Source organism: Cyprinus carpio, chromosome B5 (assembly GCF_018340385.1).
Source record: "Cyprinus carpio isolate SPL01 chromosome B5, ASM1834038v1, whole genome shotgun sequence".
Taxonomy (NCBI): Eukaryota; Metazoa; Chordata; class Actinopteri; order Cypriniformes; family Cyprinidae; genus Cyprinus; species Cyprinus carpio.
The window spans coordinates 5,187,901-5,206,575 of record NC_056601.1 but is presented as its reverse complement, the minus strand read 5'-3'; the positions used below and the strand labels follow the sequence as shown (position 1 = coordinate 5,206,575).

Here is an 18,675-nt window from a genome sequence, read left to right as displayed (position 1 = left end):
TTTCAGGTAGCAAAAAATATTAAGTTATTTTGAATATATATGTTCTACTGTCAAAGCCCGATCCAATTAAATTTGGGCACTATTCAAAAATTGTATTCAAAAAGTGCATCATCTTAAGGAATAATACCCTGGAACAAATATAAATAGAGGAATGGGCTAAAGTCATTCTGAATTTTGATCACTCACTGCTTAAGTTTACAATATTTAAATCCTGGAACAATCTCTTTATCCAAAATACGTCAATCTTACATTAAATTTCTCATGCAATGGAAGTATTGTGTATTGTAGCGTACACCCAGGTGAAATGGATTATCAAAAAAGGAAAAAAAAAAATGTAGGGCTAGACTTGGTTTTATCTATCAGTTGTTGAATGGATGGTGACAGATCTGAATGTAAGTTTGCAGTCTATTGTACAAAAGTCTGCCAACCAGCGATTAGCGATGGTATTTTCAACTACAAAAATTAACATGCATGAACAAATTGTTCACAATAAGATGCATTTAGAATATAGATATGCATGAATTTTCATTTCATGCAGACTTTAAATTCATTTATAGCTTTGATGCTTTGAAATCTAAATATCACAAGAAAAAAACAGAATCCAGGATCTATAATTTAGTAAAATTAAAAATTGGTTAAGAGTCTGAATACTTTACAAAGTTCAGCCAATCTAAAATGTTAAATACCCCCAAAAAGTGGAAGAGACCATCATTTCAGTTGTTGACAAAAGGCTCCATTTTATTTTTCTGTTATAGAAGAGTCCTTGCTCTGTGTCTCTCTCAGTGGCTGATGTATCCATATCAAAGAGCATCCTTGAAAACCTCTCTGATTTAACCAGAGGTTTCACATATGAGCCATTTAAAAATACACAGAAAATTAATACCATAAGTTGTAATATTGAACTGTAGTTTTCTCTCCTGCTGCTCGTACATTTTTCTCTACCACAGTATACTATTAGTACAACGGTATTAACAGCTCTCAGCTCTTAACATAGAGAAGAGGCCCAGATACCTGAGATGGCAGACAGAAAAAACAATGTAGAGAGAAAGGACAGAATCTTAGAGAAAGAATGAGTAAATAAAACCATGTGACCATTTGTGCTAAGGTCATACGAAACTAAAAAGACAAACACAGACATTGAGGAAGGGGGGAATAAGTGCTTATGAAGTGACTGGTAGTTACATCCCGTTCACTGATTCATTTGCCCCAAAAAATTAAAGGTACAATTGGAATCAGAAGCTTTCACCCCCATTCACTCAGAAACACTCCATCATGCAAATGTTGAATGCAACAACTGTAAGGCAGAGTTTCCATTTTTTAAGGGAAAAAAAATACAAGAAAAAAAAAAAATGCTGTCCTCTCCGTTTGCCTTGAGTTTATTTGTAATCGCTGCTTCATCATGTGTCTCTCCCTTCTGTCCTCCCATGTCTTCTCTTAGCATTTCCTCAGAGGAGTCCATGTGACTAATGGGAGCTCACGATGACGAGAGGCTGACAGTTCCAGTGCAGGAGAGGCTAACACTTAGCGGGCAGAGCCATGTAAAAACCAGACGGCGACCAGAAGAGAGACTGGCCCTTACAGAAATGATCACCAAAGCCGATGTTGGTGGAGATTTCGACTGAGGACGGAGCGAACGTCTGAGGTAAACCTAGAAAGGGAGTGAAAAAACAGTAAGGGCAACTTACTGAAACAGCAAATAAGACGTGACAAAAGTTCAGTCAGAACAGAAAGTTTGTGGGTGATATAGCAGTCATGTGCAAAAACTCCCAAACAATTTTAATTAGAAACTAACCTGTGATATTCAAAAGGAATTTTTTTTTTTTGCAATCAAGTTTATCACTAAAGTTACACAGAATGCATTTTTGTATTATGATTAGAATATCTGACCTCTTGGACTATGAATACATTAGGGGTGGGCGATATGACCGAAACAATATAGTTATTTTTGCTTTAAATACGGTCTTTATGATATCATACACTGATCCAATTAAAAAAAAAAAAAACACTGCATATTCTTTACTGTGTAAATTAAATAGTTACTTCTTCTAATTAAAGTTACAAAGGTTATTTAGTCAAGAGCAGTGAGAGATTTTTTCTCTTTTGTTGTCTAAATAACATGAATGACAGACAGCAGGAATATTAGACTGCTGTCACTTTAAGAGCTGCTTGGATCAAATATACTTTTACAGGTTTTCTTTCTCAGCTTTTTACTTTCACTTAAGACAAATTACTGCGTTTATGAGGATACTTGCAAAGACATTTTGACATACAACTGTGTGTATTTAACCATTCAAGGCCTATAAAGCGGCAAAAATAACTCTGCTCTTCACATGCATATAGCGAAATGAGTTCTCTTTTGTTGCTGATTGTGATTCAACAGCTTAAAAGCACTTGTTTTTTAACTCTAATGCTTAAATGTGCGTACAAATCGTAAGTTTACATGACCGCGTAGCACAGCAATGCCACGTGAGCATGATACCGGGATAGAGATGATTGTCCAAAATCTGCACCGGTTGACAAATTTCAAATGGTTAATCGTGTCTACTGGTGTATTACCTACCCCTAGTATACATTCAGACAGATATGATGACAGATGTTCAAACTGTGCAAAATTTATTGGGTATAAATTCTGTGTAGGCCTAGTCATGATTAAGAGGTTACTATGACCATGATTTAAAGAAATGTTAATACCTCAATGCATCCAACATTGGGAGCAGGTTAAGAAGTGCTGTGTCACTTGGGTCACTGAACCACGACTTAATAGGTATTGCATTGTCTGGGGGTGAAAACAAATTAAAATGACATTCATAAAACAATTTATTACACAAAATAATTTTTGCACCTGCTAGATTTTTTTTTATTTTTTATACATGCTCAAGATGAATGTTTGTCTCCCTAAACATAGGATTAACATTATATTTTGAAAATCAGAGTGGACTGATTCTAAATCATCTTGAATGTGCTCGCCATAGATGTAAAGATATAGATCTCTAACCTGGGTGACTTCGATAAGCTCCAGGCGAGTTGTCCAGAATGACTATACTGGAGAGATCACTGTGTACTACAGACAGATCTTTAATGTAGCTCCCTAAATCCAAAGTACAGTGCTACAAAAAAAACGGGAAAGAGAGACACAGATGAACAGGTTCAGTAATTGAACAAACAGACATGAAAAATGTGGAGGCAGTGGGTTTTTACCTGTCTGTAGTATCTTCTTTTGAGGATATCCCTGTTGTTATCCAGCTTATCTGCTACAGCCGATCCATATATCTCCATACTAGCTGTAAATACTACCAGCTCATACCACTGACTAACCTGATATATACCAACAAGAGGACACACTGTACACATTATACTCATTAGAATATTGGCGAATTAATTTTGTCAAAAGAAAAATTAGTGTACAAAGCAAATGCAAGCAAATTGGCAACATTTACTAATTTAAAAAAATACTAATTTGTTTTGTCATCTGCTCAAATGATAGAATTTACTCACCACTTCTAGAAAGAAGTCGACGTGTGGCCTTTTATGGACAAAAAACCTGACTGGGTGTTTGTCTATTACCACCTGAGAAAGAGAGAGAGAGAAAAAAAAACTTTCATGGATAGTCAAAATTGATCAAGGCTGCATTTTTAAAAAATGAAAAAACAGTAATATTCTGAAATATTATTATAATTTAAAATACCTGTTTTTTTATACATTTTAAAATGTAATTTATTCCCATGATGTAAAAGCTATTTTTAGCAGCCATTACTCAAGTCTTCAGTGTCAAATGATCCTTCAGAAATCATGATGATTTGGTGCTCAAGTCACATTTCTTATTATTATCAAAGTTGAAAACAGTAGTGCTGCTTAATATTTTTGCTGAAACCATGATACATCTTTCCAGGAATCTTTGATATGAATAGAAAGTTCAAAAGACGGCATTTATTGAAAAAAAAATTAAATCTTTTGTAACATTGTAAATCTACATTATAGTCATTTTACAGTCAATTTAGTGCATGCTTGCTGAATAGAAGCATATTAATTTCTAAATAAATAAAAAAAGCAGGTTTTCAATAGACAGTACATTTACATTTAGCAGACGCTTTTATCCAAAGCGACAATCAAAATCAACAAAAGAGCAATGATACGCAAGTGCTATGACAAGTCTCAGTTAGCCTAATGCAGCACACATAGCAAGGTCTTTTTTTTAAATTATATAATAAATAACAAGAAAACAGATAGAATAGAAAAGAACAGAGCAAGCTAGCATTAGAGCCCTTTTTTCAGTAAAAAGCAGTATATGCATGTACCTTGAGGATAAAGTCTGGCGGTGTACCAGGCCTCACTGTAGGTCTAAGGACACCATCATGGTGAGAGTGAATTAAAGTCTCATCCAGATCCAACACCAGTATCTTCCTCTTCACCGCATCTAAGCAGCAAATGGTCAATACGTGTCACACACAGTGAAAAGTGGTGATTCAACATTTAGAAATCCAATGAGTTTTAACATCTCATGTCCACCAACCTCTCCCAATCCTATGCCAATATCATCTCATGCATTTATTAAAAATTAAATATCTATTATAAAAAAGTTAGTATTTTACAGAATGCTTTACAGAGGAATCAATTCTTCCCAAAGTGTAAGGTACTCGCTTCTTAAAAACAAATGTTTGCTGACTGATTTTGATACAACCGATTCTAGGTCACAAATGAGTCCTCAAATAAATTGCAACATTGCATCCAGCTGTGTGGTTAGAAGCTCCCCTAGTGGACAGAACTGCACATAACAGAGGGAGAATCGGGTGAGAGAACTTACGGAGCCTGTTTCTGGAAATAGGGGAGAGAGGTAATGTGTCATAACGCACTGTTTGGTACTGGATTATCTGTGGAAGACAGGACAGCAGACAGAGACAGAGTCAACGATGCACACGGAACAGTCATGTGATCTTATTCTCGCTCCCAAAATGCACACATTCAGATATTCAAACCAATCATACAGAGGCCCTGTAGACTTCTGGCTCTTTTTATTATCAATTTCTCGTCCTAATTTTCCCATCTCTTTAGCCCTTTGTGGCACTTTAGCTTAGCTGGTGCAAAGCTCAGATGTGGGCATCGTATAGCAGACATCTATATATCTAGACACCTAGAATGGCCCCATACTGCCACTACTGTACTATTAATACACCTCCAAAACAGCAGCCAAAAGAAGTTACAGAAGTGTAAGGCAAGTAGAAAAACCTTTTCATATCTACTTATGCAATGTGACTTTTATGTATAAAATACAAACCGTTTTGTGTGATTAGAATAAAACTGATATATTAAAAATACTTAATGGATGTTGGTGAAAAAAAACTGAAAGGTAGTAGCAGTAAAAGCACTAAAATCACAATTTACTAGGCCACATATGCCACATGCTCAGGTAGTTACGTAAAACAACCCAAGGTCATTCTGAGCAGTTTTTGCAGAAAAGCCCCAAACATTATAGTCTTGGGTGCATCAATTTATTAATATGATTTGAGAAAATATAAACAGATCACAGCATGCCACTGTTTTCCAGCAACGGTGTGTTTATGAAATTACATGATAGCTCTTATTACTCTTAACAATTATTAGAAATTAAAACGTATTTTTTTAACAAAACATATACATGAAGAATAAAACATGTATAAGATTCTTTTATTGTGGGGTAAATTGAAACATTGTAGAACTCTTGGCCAGCTGAAAAAAAACTTTTTGTCAAGACTTGGTTTGGAAATATTTGATACCTTTGTCAGTGAGCGTATTGTGCTTTAATAGTTTTGGGTCTGTAACTCCCTTCACGGCAGGCTAAACAACATATTGAAGGGGTCCACAGTCCAAAGTAATTAGGACATACAGCACCATAAAGAAAAAAACAGAGGTACAGCAGAAACCGGCACAATCTGAAACTGCCTACTGTGCCAAAGTTTCATCAAACTTTTTTTTTCATACAATGAGTAGTAAACACAAATCAACAATTAAAGCAGCACTTAACAAATCTAAAACATATTTCTGTACTCATATGCCAAGGTAATGTAATTATTATAGATCCTGCAATGACCCAGCTGAATAGTGTATGAGGGCCATAACATTTTGTGACAGCTCAGTAAATATATTATAAATGTAAAAAATCTGAGCAGGGTTAAAGGGTTCAAAAAAACAACAGGCCTGGATACTCTTAGGAATTTGTGCATGGAAACAATATTACTCGAATGATTTGTTACAAAGTTTCTAACATATCAACAATGCCAGAAGATGTCTGTTTTTTTGAAGATTATTTAAAGACAGGAGTCCTTAAATAAAGAAAAATATATACATATATACATTATATACAGGAATACATTATATACAGAACAGAAAAACATGCATTCACATGATATATGTTGACTTGCTCACCGTTCGTAGATGCTTCCTGAGGATGTATAAAATGAAACTCCATATTCTAGACGTCACTCCAAGAAAGCTGCGAATCCCGAGTAAACACTGTCGTGTCTTCAACATGCTGACAGTCGACGAACAGCGCAGCGGTGAATCATAGAAGAGACTCACACTACAGACCAGTGACTACAGCTAATCAGCTCGGCTAACAACTTCCCGCCGCTTCTTTGCTTTTAAAGTAACAGTAAGTAACTACAGAAACCAAACAATATGCTACACTTGGACCAGCCAGTGACACAACACTGTTAAAATGTCAAACGTCGTAATATGTGTAGCCACGCACACAAACAAACCTCTGCTAACACAGGCTAACTGGACTTGTATTTCATTGGCAAGGCAGCTAGCTCTGGATCTAACCAGCTCTACAACAAATGATGCCTCCTCGGATTGATGACTCTTGTGCTCGACGGGTTCAATGTTAATCTCAAGACTTCAGACAAGCGGGCAAGTAAGCAAAAAGTCCAATCAGACGCCATCAAATTCGTCTCAGTACATATCCGGGAGCAAACTGTGAGCCGCCATCAGTACTTTGGTTTCGTCACTTCCGAGAAACAACAAGCGTGTCCTCCGTGAAGCTGGATCAGGAGAAGGAGGACTGGGGCTCTGGAGATGGAGCCACACGAGGAGACTCACAAATATATTGGCTGGGGGGGGCACATGATTACATGAGGTTTGTCAACACCTTGGGCATTTTTTTTTTTTTTTAATGTCGTAAGGTATTTTAAGTGTCACCTTAATTGCCTGCTGCCTATAAACTGTTTGTGTCTGAAGGACTGTCCCATATGGATGCATGTGCAAAAATTGTGTATGGTTATTTGAACATCTTACTAACAAAGATATGTAAAGCATATTTGGATTTTACAAAATTATCTTTAAAATACAGTATCCTGCAAAAAGGAAAATCAGGTTAAATGGCATATTTTTAAAAAAATATAATTTCATGCATTACCTAAACAATATAATGCTATACACCTCACGATTCTAAAATAAATGCAAAACATTTACAATTGTTTTGAATTTTAATTCTTAGGTAAGAGGGCCGTGTTTGTGGATCAGTGCACTTGCATTCCAAAGTTTGGTACTTTGGTTAAAAAAAAAAATAATTAACAAACATTTTTTGATGCATGAAGTACCATATTTATATATGTCACTCTGAAAGGAGAACACTGCATTTGAGATGCAGGGACCTCAGAAACGCTGGTGTAGTGCGGGCTCTGGCCAGCAGGCGGCGGTATTTTCAATGGAATGAGCAGCGAATCTGCAGCCGGCGTAAACCTCGTTCACTGGGACGGTTTGTGTGAGAGTGAGCTGAAGGAGCTCTGTTTCTGGTTAGCTGTGGGTTAATATTATGCGAAATATGCTGGCCATCATTTCTAACGTTCTGAGGGGCACCGCCAGCAGAAACGTAAGTATTATATCCCTTGATTCTTGAAGTGATCTGCTTTGCTTAGTAAATTTACGAATGTTTTGAAGGCTAATGAAGCGCAGCATGTTGACCTTGCTTGGGAACGCAAGGCCAGTCTAAAGACACATTGCTAAAGACACATTGCTGCTAAATTCTTACGTTTGTGCTTGTTATTTCACATCAACCAGTGTAGCATTTCTTTTTATTGTTGCTGTAAGTATAATCATATATTTTACTGTTTGTATAAAGTGATTTAGCTTGGCTAGCTAGCTAAAATGCACTGGGAGGGTATTGTCTAAAACTGGTTAGTCAACAAGCTGTCATTGAACTAACGTTCACCTACAATAAAACACTAACAAATGAGAAATAATGTACTTTTGTTGTACAAATGTACTTTTCAGAAAACGCTTGGTTGGAACGGTAGTCTGTTTCTGTAATTCTCTGTCAGAAATAAAAGGTGACCTCAGTGAGAGAGACAGTTCGTCTTTCATCATATTTACTGTCCAGTGGCAAATATCCAGATGTTGATAGTCTGTTTTATGCAACATTTAGTGGACAGCAACCTTTTAGTCTGTTTCTAATAGTTTAATGCCACTCAGTTCTTGTAAAGTAGGAGTTTACAACATTATAAGCGTGTCCAAAACTATTTTAAATAAGAATAGTTTAAGTAATATATAAGTAATAAGTAATATATTAAGTTTAAGTAATATATTTATTATTATTATAATTATTAATGTTGTTTTTAAGATGCAAAATATTTACTGTTAAGTAATATTTTAAGGGGCATATTTCTCCAAAAACCTGTTAACATACTCACTTAGTGTCTTCAAAGTGACTTCAAATACTTTGATCAAATTTTTATTTTATTTTTTTTATTTTAAACAATCGGCCAGTCGCTTTTTTTATTATATACCTCTATTCTCTACCTCTTTTTCTTATCTGTTCTACTTTGTATTTTTTCTCATGAAAAATACTTCTATATGAACTACACATTTGTTCTTCGATATGATAAATGTATTCTCATCTCTCATAACTACATTAGCCTGAACATATAATAAAACAACAAAGGAATTCAAAACACTGGTATATTGATGTCTTTTTTTTTTTCCCCCTGAGCCCTGATTAATTTCTTACTCCAGATGACATATTAAAAGTTGCGGTTCATCTGTAATCACTATATCAATTTTATTCCTCAAACTCTGACCCTAAGTCTAATAATAAAAGATTTGTTGACACAATGAAATGAATGTCATTGGTCTGTTGGCAAAATAAAGTAAATGGAATGTTGCAGAACAAGTCAAGCATCTTTGTTTTTGTGATAATGATTCACTTATTTCTTTCTCTCTCAATCTCTTTACTAATTCTTATGTCTCTCTCTCTCTCTCTCTCTCTCTCTCTCTCTCTCAATATCACATTTGCTAATTTTTTACTGTTCCATGGGCTGCCTTTAAGGGAGCCGAACTAGTATCAGAGGTAAGGATGGTAGTTTTAGAAATGGGCTTATTGACATGACGTCTGTGCCATCTGCTCTTTTCTTCAGTTTTTTCATTTTTGCTTGAAATTATTTCATTACGAAGATTTCCTCACTTATTATTTTTAGATCATCTTTTTTTCCTCACTGAATTTCCAATCACTGGTTTTGACTTGCTGCTCATATAATCGTGGCTTTTTTAGTTTAATGTGTTATGGGTTTGAGGGGAATAATTCTGCTCTATTTACCAGAGCAATTTACTGTATCTCACATCATACCTTTAAATCACACACACACACACACACACACACACACACACACACACACACACACACAGATCTGTGTATGTTAAAAACACTCCCCGTTTTGGCATGGAAAGTACCTTTTTTCCCTCTGGTGGATTTAGAACCTTTTTATAGGAAGAGAGACATCAGTTGAAACCAGTTTGAGATACATTGTGGCTTTCTGGTATTTGAAGTTGTGATATGATTTGGCCAATAATATTATATGTCCATGTGATGAACAAAAATGCCAGTTTCAGTTCTGAAAGTTGTCCACTGTTTTGCCAATGCATTTTTTTTTTTTTTTTTTTAGTTGAATCTGAGTAAATATTGCACAAAATATGTTCAGTTCATATCACTGTACATCTAAATTCTCGTAATGAAAATTGCATATGTGGATATTGGCGTTATATTGATTATTGGGCACCCTGCTATCTAGAAATCAGTGTCTGTCAACATCAGCCATTTTGACCATTTGAATGTTATCTGACTAGTAGCCATCAACAGTTGTTTATTGCCTGTGAGTAGCCTAGTGTAGGTTACCATAGATTATACTGGTTTGTGCAGTATAATGCCTTCTTTGTGGTCTCTAAATGCCTAAAAGTTTATTCTTGTTCATTTAAATGTTCCCTTTTTATGGCCTTCTGCGTATGAGCCTCTGGAGTGACCTGTGATCTTCTTTTCACAGTCCTCCACTCTCCGGGCCGTTCTGCAGCTCCTGGCGGTTCAGAGCAAATATGCTAATTTGACCGCTCTACATGATCCTGATCCCGACCCCCTTTCTTGCTTTAAAGATGCATAACCCCACAGCCCTTTCGCTTCCCCTCCTCTAACACAGATACCTTTAAACACTCCTGCAGAATACAAAGTTTTAGGCACTCCGGCAGTTTCCTCTGAGGCTATAGCTCAGTTGATGACCAGTGGTTCATCCACCTCAGAAGAAATAAGTGTGGTTCCTCCACTTCCAGAAAGAGTATCAGAAAAAGAAAAACCTATATTTGAAAAGATCATCAGTCCCGTTATAGGTGTTACTCCAGCACCTGCCCTAATTACAGTTAAGTTGCCTATTAACCCAGCCTCCAGTTCAGCACAGTTAACCCCTGCAGTAGCTAACAGCAGTTCCAGCGTAATCAGCACAGACCCCCAATGTCCCCCACCAGCCGAGAGCCTTGTGGGCCTTCATAATTCCTTCCCGGAGATCACCCACAGCCTTGCTGGAGAGACTCCCATTCCAGAGCCACAGCTTGCTGTGAGTACTGGCAGCGCCTATATTAAAATGACATGCTGTCTCTTTCATATACACTGAAAAATGGAACAAGCTATTTACTTAAAAAAAAAAAAATTAAGGTAACAATTAGGGCTGTGCAATATGGGGAAAGTATCTAATTGCGATTTTATTTTTTTTTTTTTTTTTGACAGATATTGTGATTTGATTTGCGATTTTAAATTTAAAGTCAAGCTTCAGCTCAATATTGTCAATAATGTGCAGCAAAGTATGAGTATCATTACCCTGCTGAAAAAAAAACAAAACAGAAATTCTTAGTTTCCATTAAACCATTACAAAATTCCTTTTTGTTTTTGGCATTATTCCAGGAGGAATTACTGTTGTTCTTTTGGTTGACATATTACATCCCACCAATAGAATTCATCAAATAGACACCATTATAGTTTACATTAAAACCAATACAATTCCCATTATAACACTGAAATCCATTCAATTTTCAAGTGTGTTTTGGGAGGGGGTCTATTTGTTTTTATTTTTTTCAGCAGACACGATTATAATGGTATAACTACTTTTACAGAATTTACTTAATTACTGAATTTCACTGGAAAGACTTGTCTATTTTTTTTTTTATAAATAAAGAACTGTATTTCTTTAGTCAGTTATTAAAGTATTACATATGTAACACTGTATTTGGGATTTAAGAACAAGTGGAAAATGTGCTGAATGTTTAATTTCATCCAAGTGAAAATAGCAAGCATTTAGACTGAATTTACATTCGTTTTAAACGCGTCATAATTTTAACAATGAATTTAATATAATTAGTGAAATGTGCTCATTTATTTTAAGTTGATTCTCAAAATTCTGTGATTTTAAATGAGATCTGTTTGTATTTGACTTTGAGTTATTTTATACATTTAAAAGACTGTATACAACCAAAGAGCTCAAGTAGAAAATACTTGAGAAATACTGGAAAGTACTGCACTAGCAAAGCTACTGCTCACTGAACAAGGCTTAATGCCTTAAAGGAGTATCCATAACCATAAGCTCTACTCTTCTGCACAATGTTAATGATTGCACTGTGCAATGGAAACTTCAGTGTAACAGAAACTCTTTCAAATTTCAAACATAACTAAACATTACACATTAATAGATGTTTCCCTTCACTCAAAAACATAAAATAGCATTTAATTTGAAAATTTACTTTCCATATCCAGCAATATGCAAAGCATGCTGGCAACTAACAATCATCTCTAAAATAAAACTGCAAAATTGAGCTAATTCTCTTAAAATAAATAGGTAGCCTTCTTTCCTTAATTTTTTTTTAGTTTAATCAGTCCTTCCTTATTAAAAATAAGGAAAACACATATCATGATTTTATTAGTAAAAAGTCCTCAATATTTTTTATACAACACTGAATCACAATTTCTTTAATGAAATCTACACATTATTTTTAATTATCACCTTAACTTTTTTTTAATGAAAATTAGAAGACCCATGATTAATTTTTTAAAGTGTATATATACACAGTTTAACATCATTTTTAACCCTCCTTATGCAGTATTGCATGACCCTTCTCCTTTACCCAGAGCACTTGCATACTCCAACTCACAATGCTTCGGCCGATGACACTTCAATCACTAAACAGATGGTTCTTCTACAAACTTTTTTTTTTTTTTTTTGTCACTGTTAGATATCAGAAGCAACAGATCTGCTCAGCATCTAATTATGGAAGGATTCCTTGTGATGTTTCAGTTTTCTACATCCAAACCTATAATCAAAGAGATGTGCAAAGTCAGTGTAGAATAGATGATACCATGCATTGTGTCAGTTTTCCACATCTAGGCCTGTGTGTTGATTTATTGGTATTAGATTGCAGGTTTGTTGATGTAGATGTCGAGTAAAATTACAGTGGTTATGTAGGTCGGATTATTACAGATATATTTCGTTTTTTCTGGGCTTATTCCTGCTTCAGACAGAGTGCTTTGACAGGGGTTGTTAACATTTCAGTTCCTGTCAGATGTGTGTGTGTTTTCATATGACTTCCTTTTTTTTTTTTTTTTTAAACACCATCTTCACTAATTTTCTCAGCTGAGTTTTTTTTATTTTATGTTTCATAGGGTGCAAGAGTGGTGGTATCTGCCAGGACCTATGCAGACTTTACCCCTCAGGCCTCCTTTGATATTAAGGTGAGTTTATCAGATCAGCAGTTGTTTAATTTATTATGTAATATTTATTTTAGTGCATACACACAACCGTTCATAAATTTGACGTAAGTACCTTTTCTTTTTTTTTAAGTAATTAATATTTTGAAAAATATAAATATTTAAAATATATTAAAATAGAAAATGGTTCTTTTAAATGAATTGTAATAATACTTGACAATATTAGTGTTTTACTGTATTCAACTAATTGCAGCCTTAGTGAAAACGCAGCCTCATTAAAACATCTTAATGCATTTGAAAGCATAAACATTTTTTTTCTTTTGGCAGAAATGTGACGTACACAAGCTGGAGGAGGGCCCTCCACTGCAGGCTGTGCTTACAAGAGAGGAGGGGCTTCAGTACTACCGCACGATGCAGACCATGAGACGTATGGAGCTCAAATCCGATCAGCTCTACAAGCAGAAGATCATCAGGGGCTTCTGTCACCTTTATGATGGACAGGTGACACATACATTACAAACACACAGATATAATCTTTACAAGCACAAGATTATCACAGACTCTTTGAGTTCTAAACACTCACTTTTGCCAGTGTAAAATAGTCAAATTTAATATTATTGTATGTTTTGATTCACATGGTTGCGAAAGTCATTTGTAATTAGTTCAAATGTTGACAACATGGTGGAGACAGAAACACTTACAAGTGCATTTTGTTCTTTAACAGGAAGCGTGTGCAGTTGGTATTGAGGCAGGTATCAATCTAACAGATCATCTAATCACAGCCTATCGTGCCCATGGGTATACTCTCACTAGAGGGGGCACCGTTCGAGAGATCATGGCAGAGCTCACTGGTGAGAACATCAAAACCTATTGTTCAAAGTTCTGATCTCTTTATTTTTCTCTTTTATTGATTGATTAGTTTGTTTATTCTATCCCTCTTCTATGCATCTCTATTTCTTCATCAGGTCGTAGAGGAGGCATTGCCAAAGGAAAGGGAGGGTCTATGCATATGTACACTAAACATTTTTATGGAGGAAATGGAATTGTGGGAGCTCAGGTAATTTAAATGAGTTGATTAGAGTACCTTATGAATAGAGCGCAGATATCAGTACTGAATAACTATTCATGTGTATCCCAGGTGCCTCTTGGGGCAGGTGTAGCGTTGGCCTGCAAATACCTGGGCAAGAATGAACTGTGTGTCTGTCTCTATGGTGATGGTGCTGCAAATCAGGTAAGTCACTTTCAAGCAGCTCCAAACAATCATGCTAGTGCTAATGAGTGATTAAGTTGCTAATTCTGCTACTAAATTTGAACAACTTGTGCATTGTAATGAGTATGTACAGGGAGGTTTCATGCACTCTTTTGCACTGTTTCTGCAGGGTCAGATCTTTGAAACCTATAATATGGCATCTCTGTGGAAGCTGCCCTGCATCTTCATTTGTGAGAATAACAAATACGGAATGGGTACTTCTGTGGAGAGAGCTGCGGCTAGTACCGACTACTTCAAGAGAGGCGATTTCATCCCTGGATTGAGAGTAAGATGCAGGATGCTTTTACTTGTGTCTGAATTTACTCTTCATGTCAGAATACCTCCTCACCTGTTCTCTGGCTTTGTAGGTGGATGGCATGGATGTCCTTTGTGTAAGGGAGGCCACCAAATTTGCTGCTGAACACTGCAGATCCGGAAAGGTGAGCTCTGGTTAGAGTGGTGTGAAACTGTAGGGATGTAGGAATAATTGTTACGCTTCTTATAAAATGTTTTCTATTTGCATATACACTCATGGAATATAAGCACTTATCTAGCAATAATAAGACATCTGAAATTTATATTCATAGGGTCCCATTTTGATGGAGCTGCAGACCTATCGTTACCATGGACACAGTATGAGTGACCCAGGAATCAGGTAGTATTTTGTATAATCTCAAACAAAGCTCATTGTTGCTTTAAGTCATTGAGCCATTACTGATTTGGTAATCAACAAACATTTCTTATTTCTTAACATTTCTTATTTAATGTTTAAAAGTGTATTTGTTAAATAATTTGTGGAAAAGATGCTTAAGAAAATTCAAAATTTGGAATAGAAATATTTTGATACATTATAAATGTCTTTACTGTAAATTTTGATAAAAATAGCAATTAAAAAAAAAAAAAAACTTCCTGACACCATATGGTAGTGTAATTTGTATAGCTCTACTTCGTATTAAGGGTGCTCCGATCAGGATTTTTGAGGCCGATCACAGAAAGCAGTATCTGCTGATACGATCACCGATAACGATCTTTTTAAAGCCTTCTTTTTATCATGTAGAATTATTTATAGTAAGATTCCAATCAGGAATTTTAGACATTTATTCAGGGCCTGAATTTCATCTTTGAAAATGAATTTCCCTCTTAGGTGACTCTTGTGAGAGGGTTTTTTTTTATTTGAGGGGTGGAGGGGGCTTTTTTTTAGACATTTTTCAAAAATATCTATTTATTTTACTTAAATATGTTTGATCATGCACTGCATTTTTGTTTTTACAATTGTGCAATAGTTGCACAATAGCTTACACACAGCGCAAGCCTGATTTCATTAGCTGTATGTGAGGCGGCCTTTTACACCAGGTTCACACACACAATCATTGCAGAACCAACACAGACCATGTGCGGCACGTAATCAGTGCAGAAGCAGCAGGTTCTCACTATCCTCTCAAAAACAATTATTAAACTGATCCGTGGCTGTTTACTACAAACACAACATTTATCTTTTTTTTTTAATTTCAAATCCAAACATTGTTACTTAAAATGCTTTTTCCAGCATTGTGATTCTTTTTTTACACAGTGTGATACTTTCAACTTTCATAGACATGCTTAAATGCAATACATATAAGAAACTCATTACTCAATGCGTTTACTTCTAGATTGATATATTAAGTTGCTCAAGCAAGTGGCAAAACATTTAAACTACTTTTCTTACATTATCACAAACATTCTAAATTAAAACTTACCATTGACAGAAGCAGTCAGCTCTACTGCCTTTTCTTTTGCATTACATTTTTTATTACAAGCAATGTTGCGGTTCATAAAGAACGTTGTTTTCTGTATATAAACTTTACTGAGGATGCGATACTGCCTCGATTGTGCAAGTGATAATTCCTGTGTTAACTGTGCAGCATGCAACTCGCTTATAGTGCAGACACGATTTGATTTGAAGCCACCAACTACTCCTGGTTGTTTTTCTGTTAGTGCCCCTCCCTTATGTAACAACCTTTGCTCTCCTTATCCACTGTTCCCATAGTTATCGCACACGTGAGGAGATCCAGGAGGTGCGCAGTAAGAGCGACCCCATCTCGATGCTGAAGGATCGCATGCTGAGCAACAACATGGCCAGCGTGGAGGAGCTTAAGGTGAGCCTGCAGAAGATTACAAGAGACTGAGATAGTTACTGTTGTTCTTGTGTGTCAGTCACATTGGTGGTTAAGATAGGGATTACTCAGTTATAGGAAAGGAAAGTGTCCCATACTTGGAATTTGTGCTCTGCATTTAACCCATCCAAGTGCACACACACAGCAGTGAGTAGTCTGTGCACACACACACACCCTGAACACAAACCCATGCTGCGGCGCCCGGGGAGCAGTTGGGGGTTTGGTGCCTTGCTCAAGGGTCTCATCACAGTCGTGGTATTGAAGGTGGAGAGAGCGCTGATCATTCACTCCCCTCACCTACAATCCCTGCTGGACCTGAGACTCGAACCCGTTAAAATTAAGAATTCTTCATGCTGAAAGATGGACATTTCTGCACTTTCACTAAACACATGACACCTTTTGCAGGAGATTGATGTGGAGGTAAGGAAGGAGATTGAAGATGCCGCTCAGTTTGCCACCACAGACCCTGAGCCTCCACTGGATGATCTTTGCAACCACATCTTCTACAATGACCCTCCTATGGAAGTGCGTGGCACCAACCCCTGGACCAAACTCAAGTCCGTCAGCTAAATCGCCTTCCTTATCATCCCAAGTCCCCTCCCCTTCCTACCAGTACACCCTCTCCTGTTGAAGCGCACAGGAAAATATGATCACCACTGATGTGGCTATAGGTTTCATCGACAGTTATTGGGAAACTCAGCCAAATCTCGTAGCCACACTGACATAAGTTGCCTCATTTCACATGTTATCATTGCCTTGTTTTCTTGTTGTCTTCATCAATTACAACACTGACCCTCAATACACATTTTAAAATCTAGATTTGTTTCATCTCATCTCATCTCATTGTTTCATGCTGTGAATAAACTTGGTGGTATATAGCTTGGAATTATCGGGACTTTTCAAATGTCTCCAATGTCTGTTGCTTATTACCCAAAGTCCATGTCATGGCAGAATATTTAGCTCATGTCCATACATCTCAAACACCTACCATTGCTGCTCTGTTAACACACACACACACACACACACTTTTCTCACTTTATATACCAGCAGGAGTGTGTTTTGGCTAAGATGTCTGAAATGCAACCATTTTGCAGTTCTAATTTGACAAAATATTTAAAGGGAAAAGTTTGACATTTCTAAATTCTAAATCTGTGTGGCCATATTACAAAAGTATTTTAGAATATTTCATTTCGGTTGTATTTTAACACTCTTCAACACTCAAGAGTGTTTGAGTGTTTAAAAAAACGCATCAATAAAACAAGATTTAAAATAAACAGCTGAAAATGTGGCTTTAGAATGGGAAAAGATTAATAGATTTTTACCCTCTCTTCAGGTATTATTTAAAACAGGGTTTTTGTTTTTCATGTATTTATTATGAGAAATTGCATTTGTTACAGAAAATGTTACTGGGGATATTCACATTTGCCAATTCCAGTGTATTAATGGTTGTTTTAAAAGAATGTTTGTTTAAGATCTCTTAGAGTCAGGAAAGTAAAAAATACAATTGTTGCAATAGATGTTAGGATGCTGTTGAGATGTTAAAGGGGGCATCAGAATCACAAGGTTAAAACTTGATGCCGCATTGACTAGGATGAGTCAACATGATCAGGCAATGTATGTGTCAAACAATGTGGACTTTATACCATACAACTACAAATAAATATTTCAAATACAATCTTTGTGAGTAGAAGCCTTTATGTTCTTCTACTATTTGTTAAAGATATAATTAAATGAAAACTGATACATTCCTTAACCCTATATAAAAATTATATTTGATACATGAATTTCTAAGCTTTGAAAAACCTGTTTTACATAATTTACTTCACTTCAACTATCTGATTGATAGTTTATACTTTTTAGCAAGTAAAAGGACTTTTAGTATAATTCTAAAAACGTCAGATTGTGTTAAAGGTGGATTTTTGCTGTTAAATCTTTTTTCCCCCTCATTTAAGTAAACCAGCTTGGGTTTACTTGATTATCCATGTTTTTAGATTCTAACATACACCAAGTTAAAAAGCATCACACACACGATATACATTTTATCATGTAAGTATCACTATCTGCAAATTACATATTTTCATTCATAAATATGAATAAAATTGCGGTGTTATTTCTTCCTCGAGTGAGAGCTGTCATACTATATGTTTTATGTGTGTATCAAATATGACAAAACATACATGCAAACATTTAAAAAAAAATGTCTTGTCTAAAGTTGCATTAAACTGTTCCATTAAAATGTTTTTTTTTTTTTTTTTTTTTTTTTTTTTTTACTATTTTTGTTTTTTATA

General features: G+C 35.7%; 2 protein-coding genes across 3 annotated transcripts; one reads left to right on the top strand and one right to left on the bottom strand.

Moving 5' to 3' along the window:
- Positions 1–711: 711 nt before the first annotated feature.
- Positions 712–7,048, bottom strand: ctdnep1a (CTD nuclear envelope phosphatase 1a). The gene is made up of 8 exons (XM_019104273.2): positions 6,400–7,048; positions 4,802–4,868; positions 4,296–4,414; positions 3,496–3,567; positions 3,199–3,315; positions 2,996–3,107; positions 2,692–2,776; positions 712–1,648 (listed from the first exon to the last, which is right to left on the bottom strand). Exons 1-8 carry the CDS (start codon positions 6,502–6,504, stop codon positions 1,588–1,590), a joined length of 738 nt encoding a protein of 245 aa, XP_018959818.1. The 5' UTR covers positions 6,505–7,048; the 3' UTR covers positions 712–1,587.
- A 641-nt stretch (positions 7,049–7,689) lies between these two features.
- LOC109062383 (pyruvate dehydrogenase E1 component subunit alpha, mitochondrial-like) lies at positions 7,690–17,617 on the top strand. 2 transcript variants are annotated; one of them, XM_042723798.1, is made up of 12 exons: positions 7,710–7,846; positions 9,299–9,319; positions 12,941–13,009; positions 13,313–13,486; positions 13,710–13,836; positions 13,951–14,042; positions 14,124–14,216; positions 14,365–14,520; positions 14,603–14,674; positions 14,822–14,889; positions 16,261–16,369; positions 16,793–17,617. In XM_042723798.1, the coding sequence occupies exons 1-12, from the start codon at positions 7,790–7,792 to the stop codon at positions 16,955–16,957; spliced, it is 1,203 nt and encodes a 400-aa protein (XP_042579732.1). In that variant the 5' UTR covers positions 7,710–7,789; the 3' UTR covers positions 16,958–17,617. The 2 variants fall into 2 exon arrangements, with proteins under 2 accessions (XP_042579733.1, XP_042579732.1); XM_042723799.1 differs by lacking the exon at positions 9,299–9,319 and having other exon boundaries at positions 7,690–7,846.
- Positions 17,618–18,675: the final 1,058 nt, after the last annotated feature.

What these genes read in the sequence shown, in the direction of transcription:
- ctdnep1a (XM_019104273.2), bottom strand. Translation starts at nt 6,504, where the DNA reads ATGTTGAAGACACGACAGTGTTTACTCGGGATTCGCAGCTTTCTTGGA. An exon ending in TATTTCCAGAAACAGGCTCC is followed by an intron (nt 4,415 to 4,801) that starts GTAAGTTCTCTC and finishes TTTGCTGCTTAG; the next exon opens with ATGCGGTGAAGAGGAAGATA. An exon ending in CCAATGTTGGATGCATTGAG is followed by an intron (nt 1,649 to 2,691) that starts GTATTAACATTT and finishes CTCCCTTTCTAG; the next exon opens with GTTTACCTCAGACGTTCGCT.
- LOC109062383 (XM_042723798.1), top strand. Translation starts at nt 7,790, where the DNA reads ATGCGAAATATGCTGGCCATCATTTCTAACGTTCTGAGGGGCACCGCC. An exon ending in AGGCCTCCTTTGATATTAAG is followed by an intron (nt 13,010 to 13,312) that starts GTGAGTTTATCA and finishes TTCTTTTGGCAG; the next exon opens with AAATGTGACGTACACAAGCT. An exon ending in ATGAGTGACCCAGGAATCAG is followed by an intron (nt 14,890 to 16,260) that starts GTAGTATTTTGT and finishes CTGTTCCCATAG; the next exon opens with TTATCGCACACGTGAGGAGA.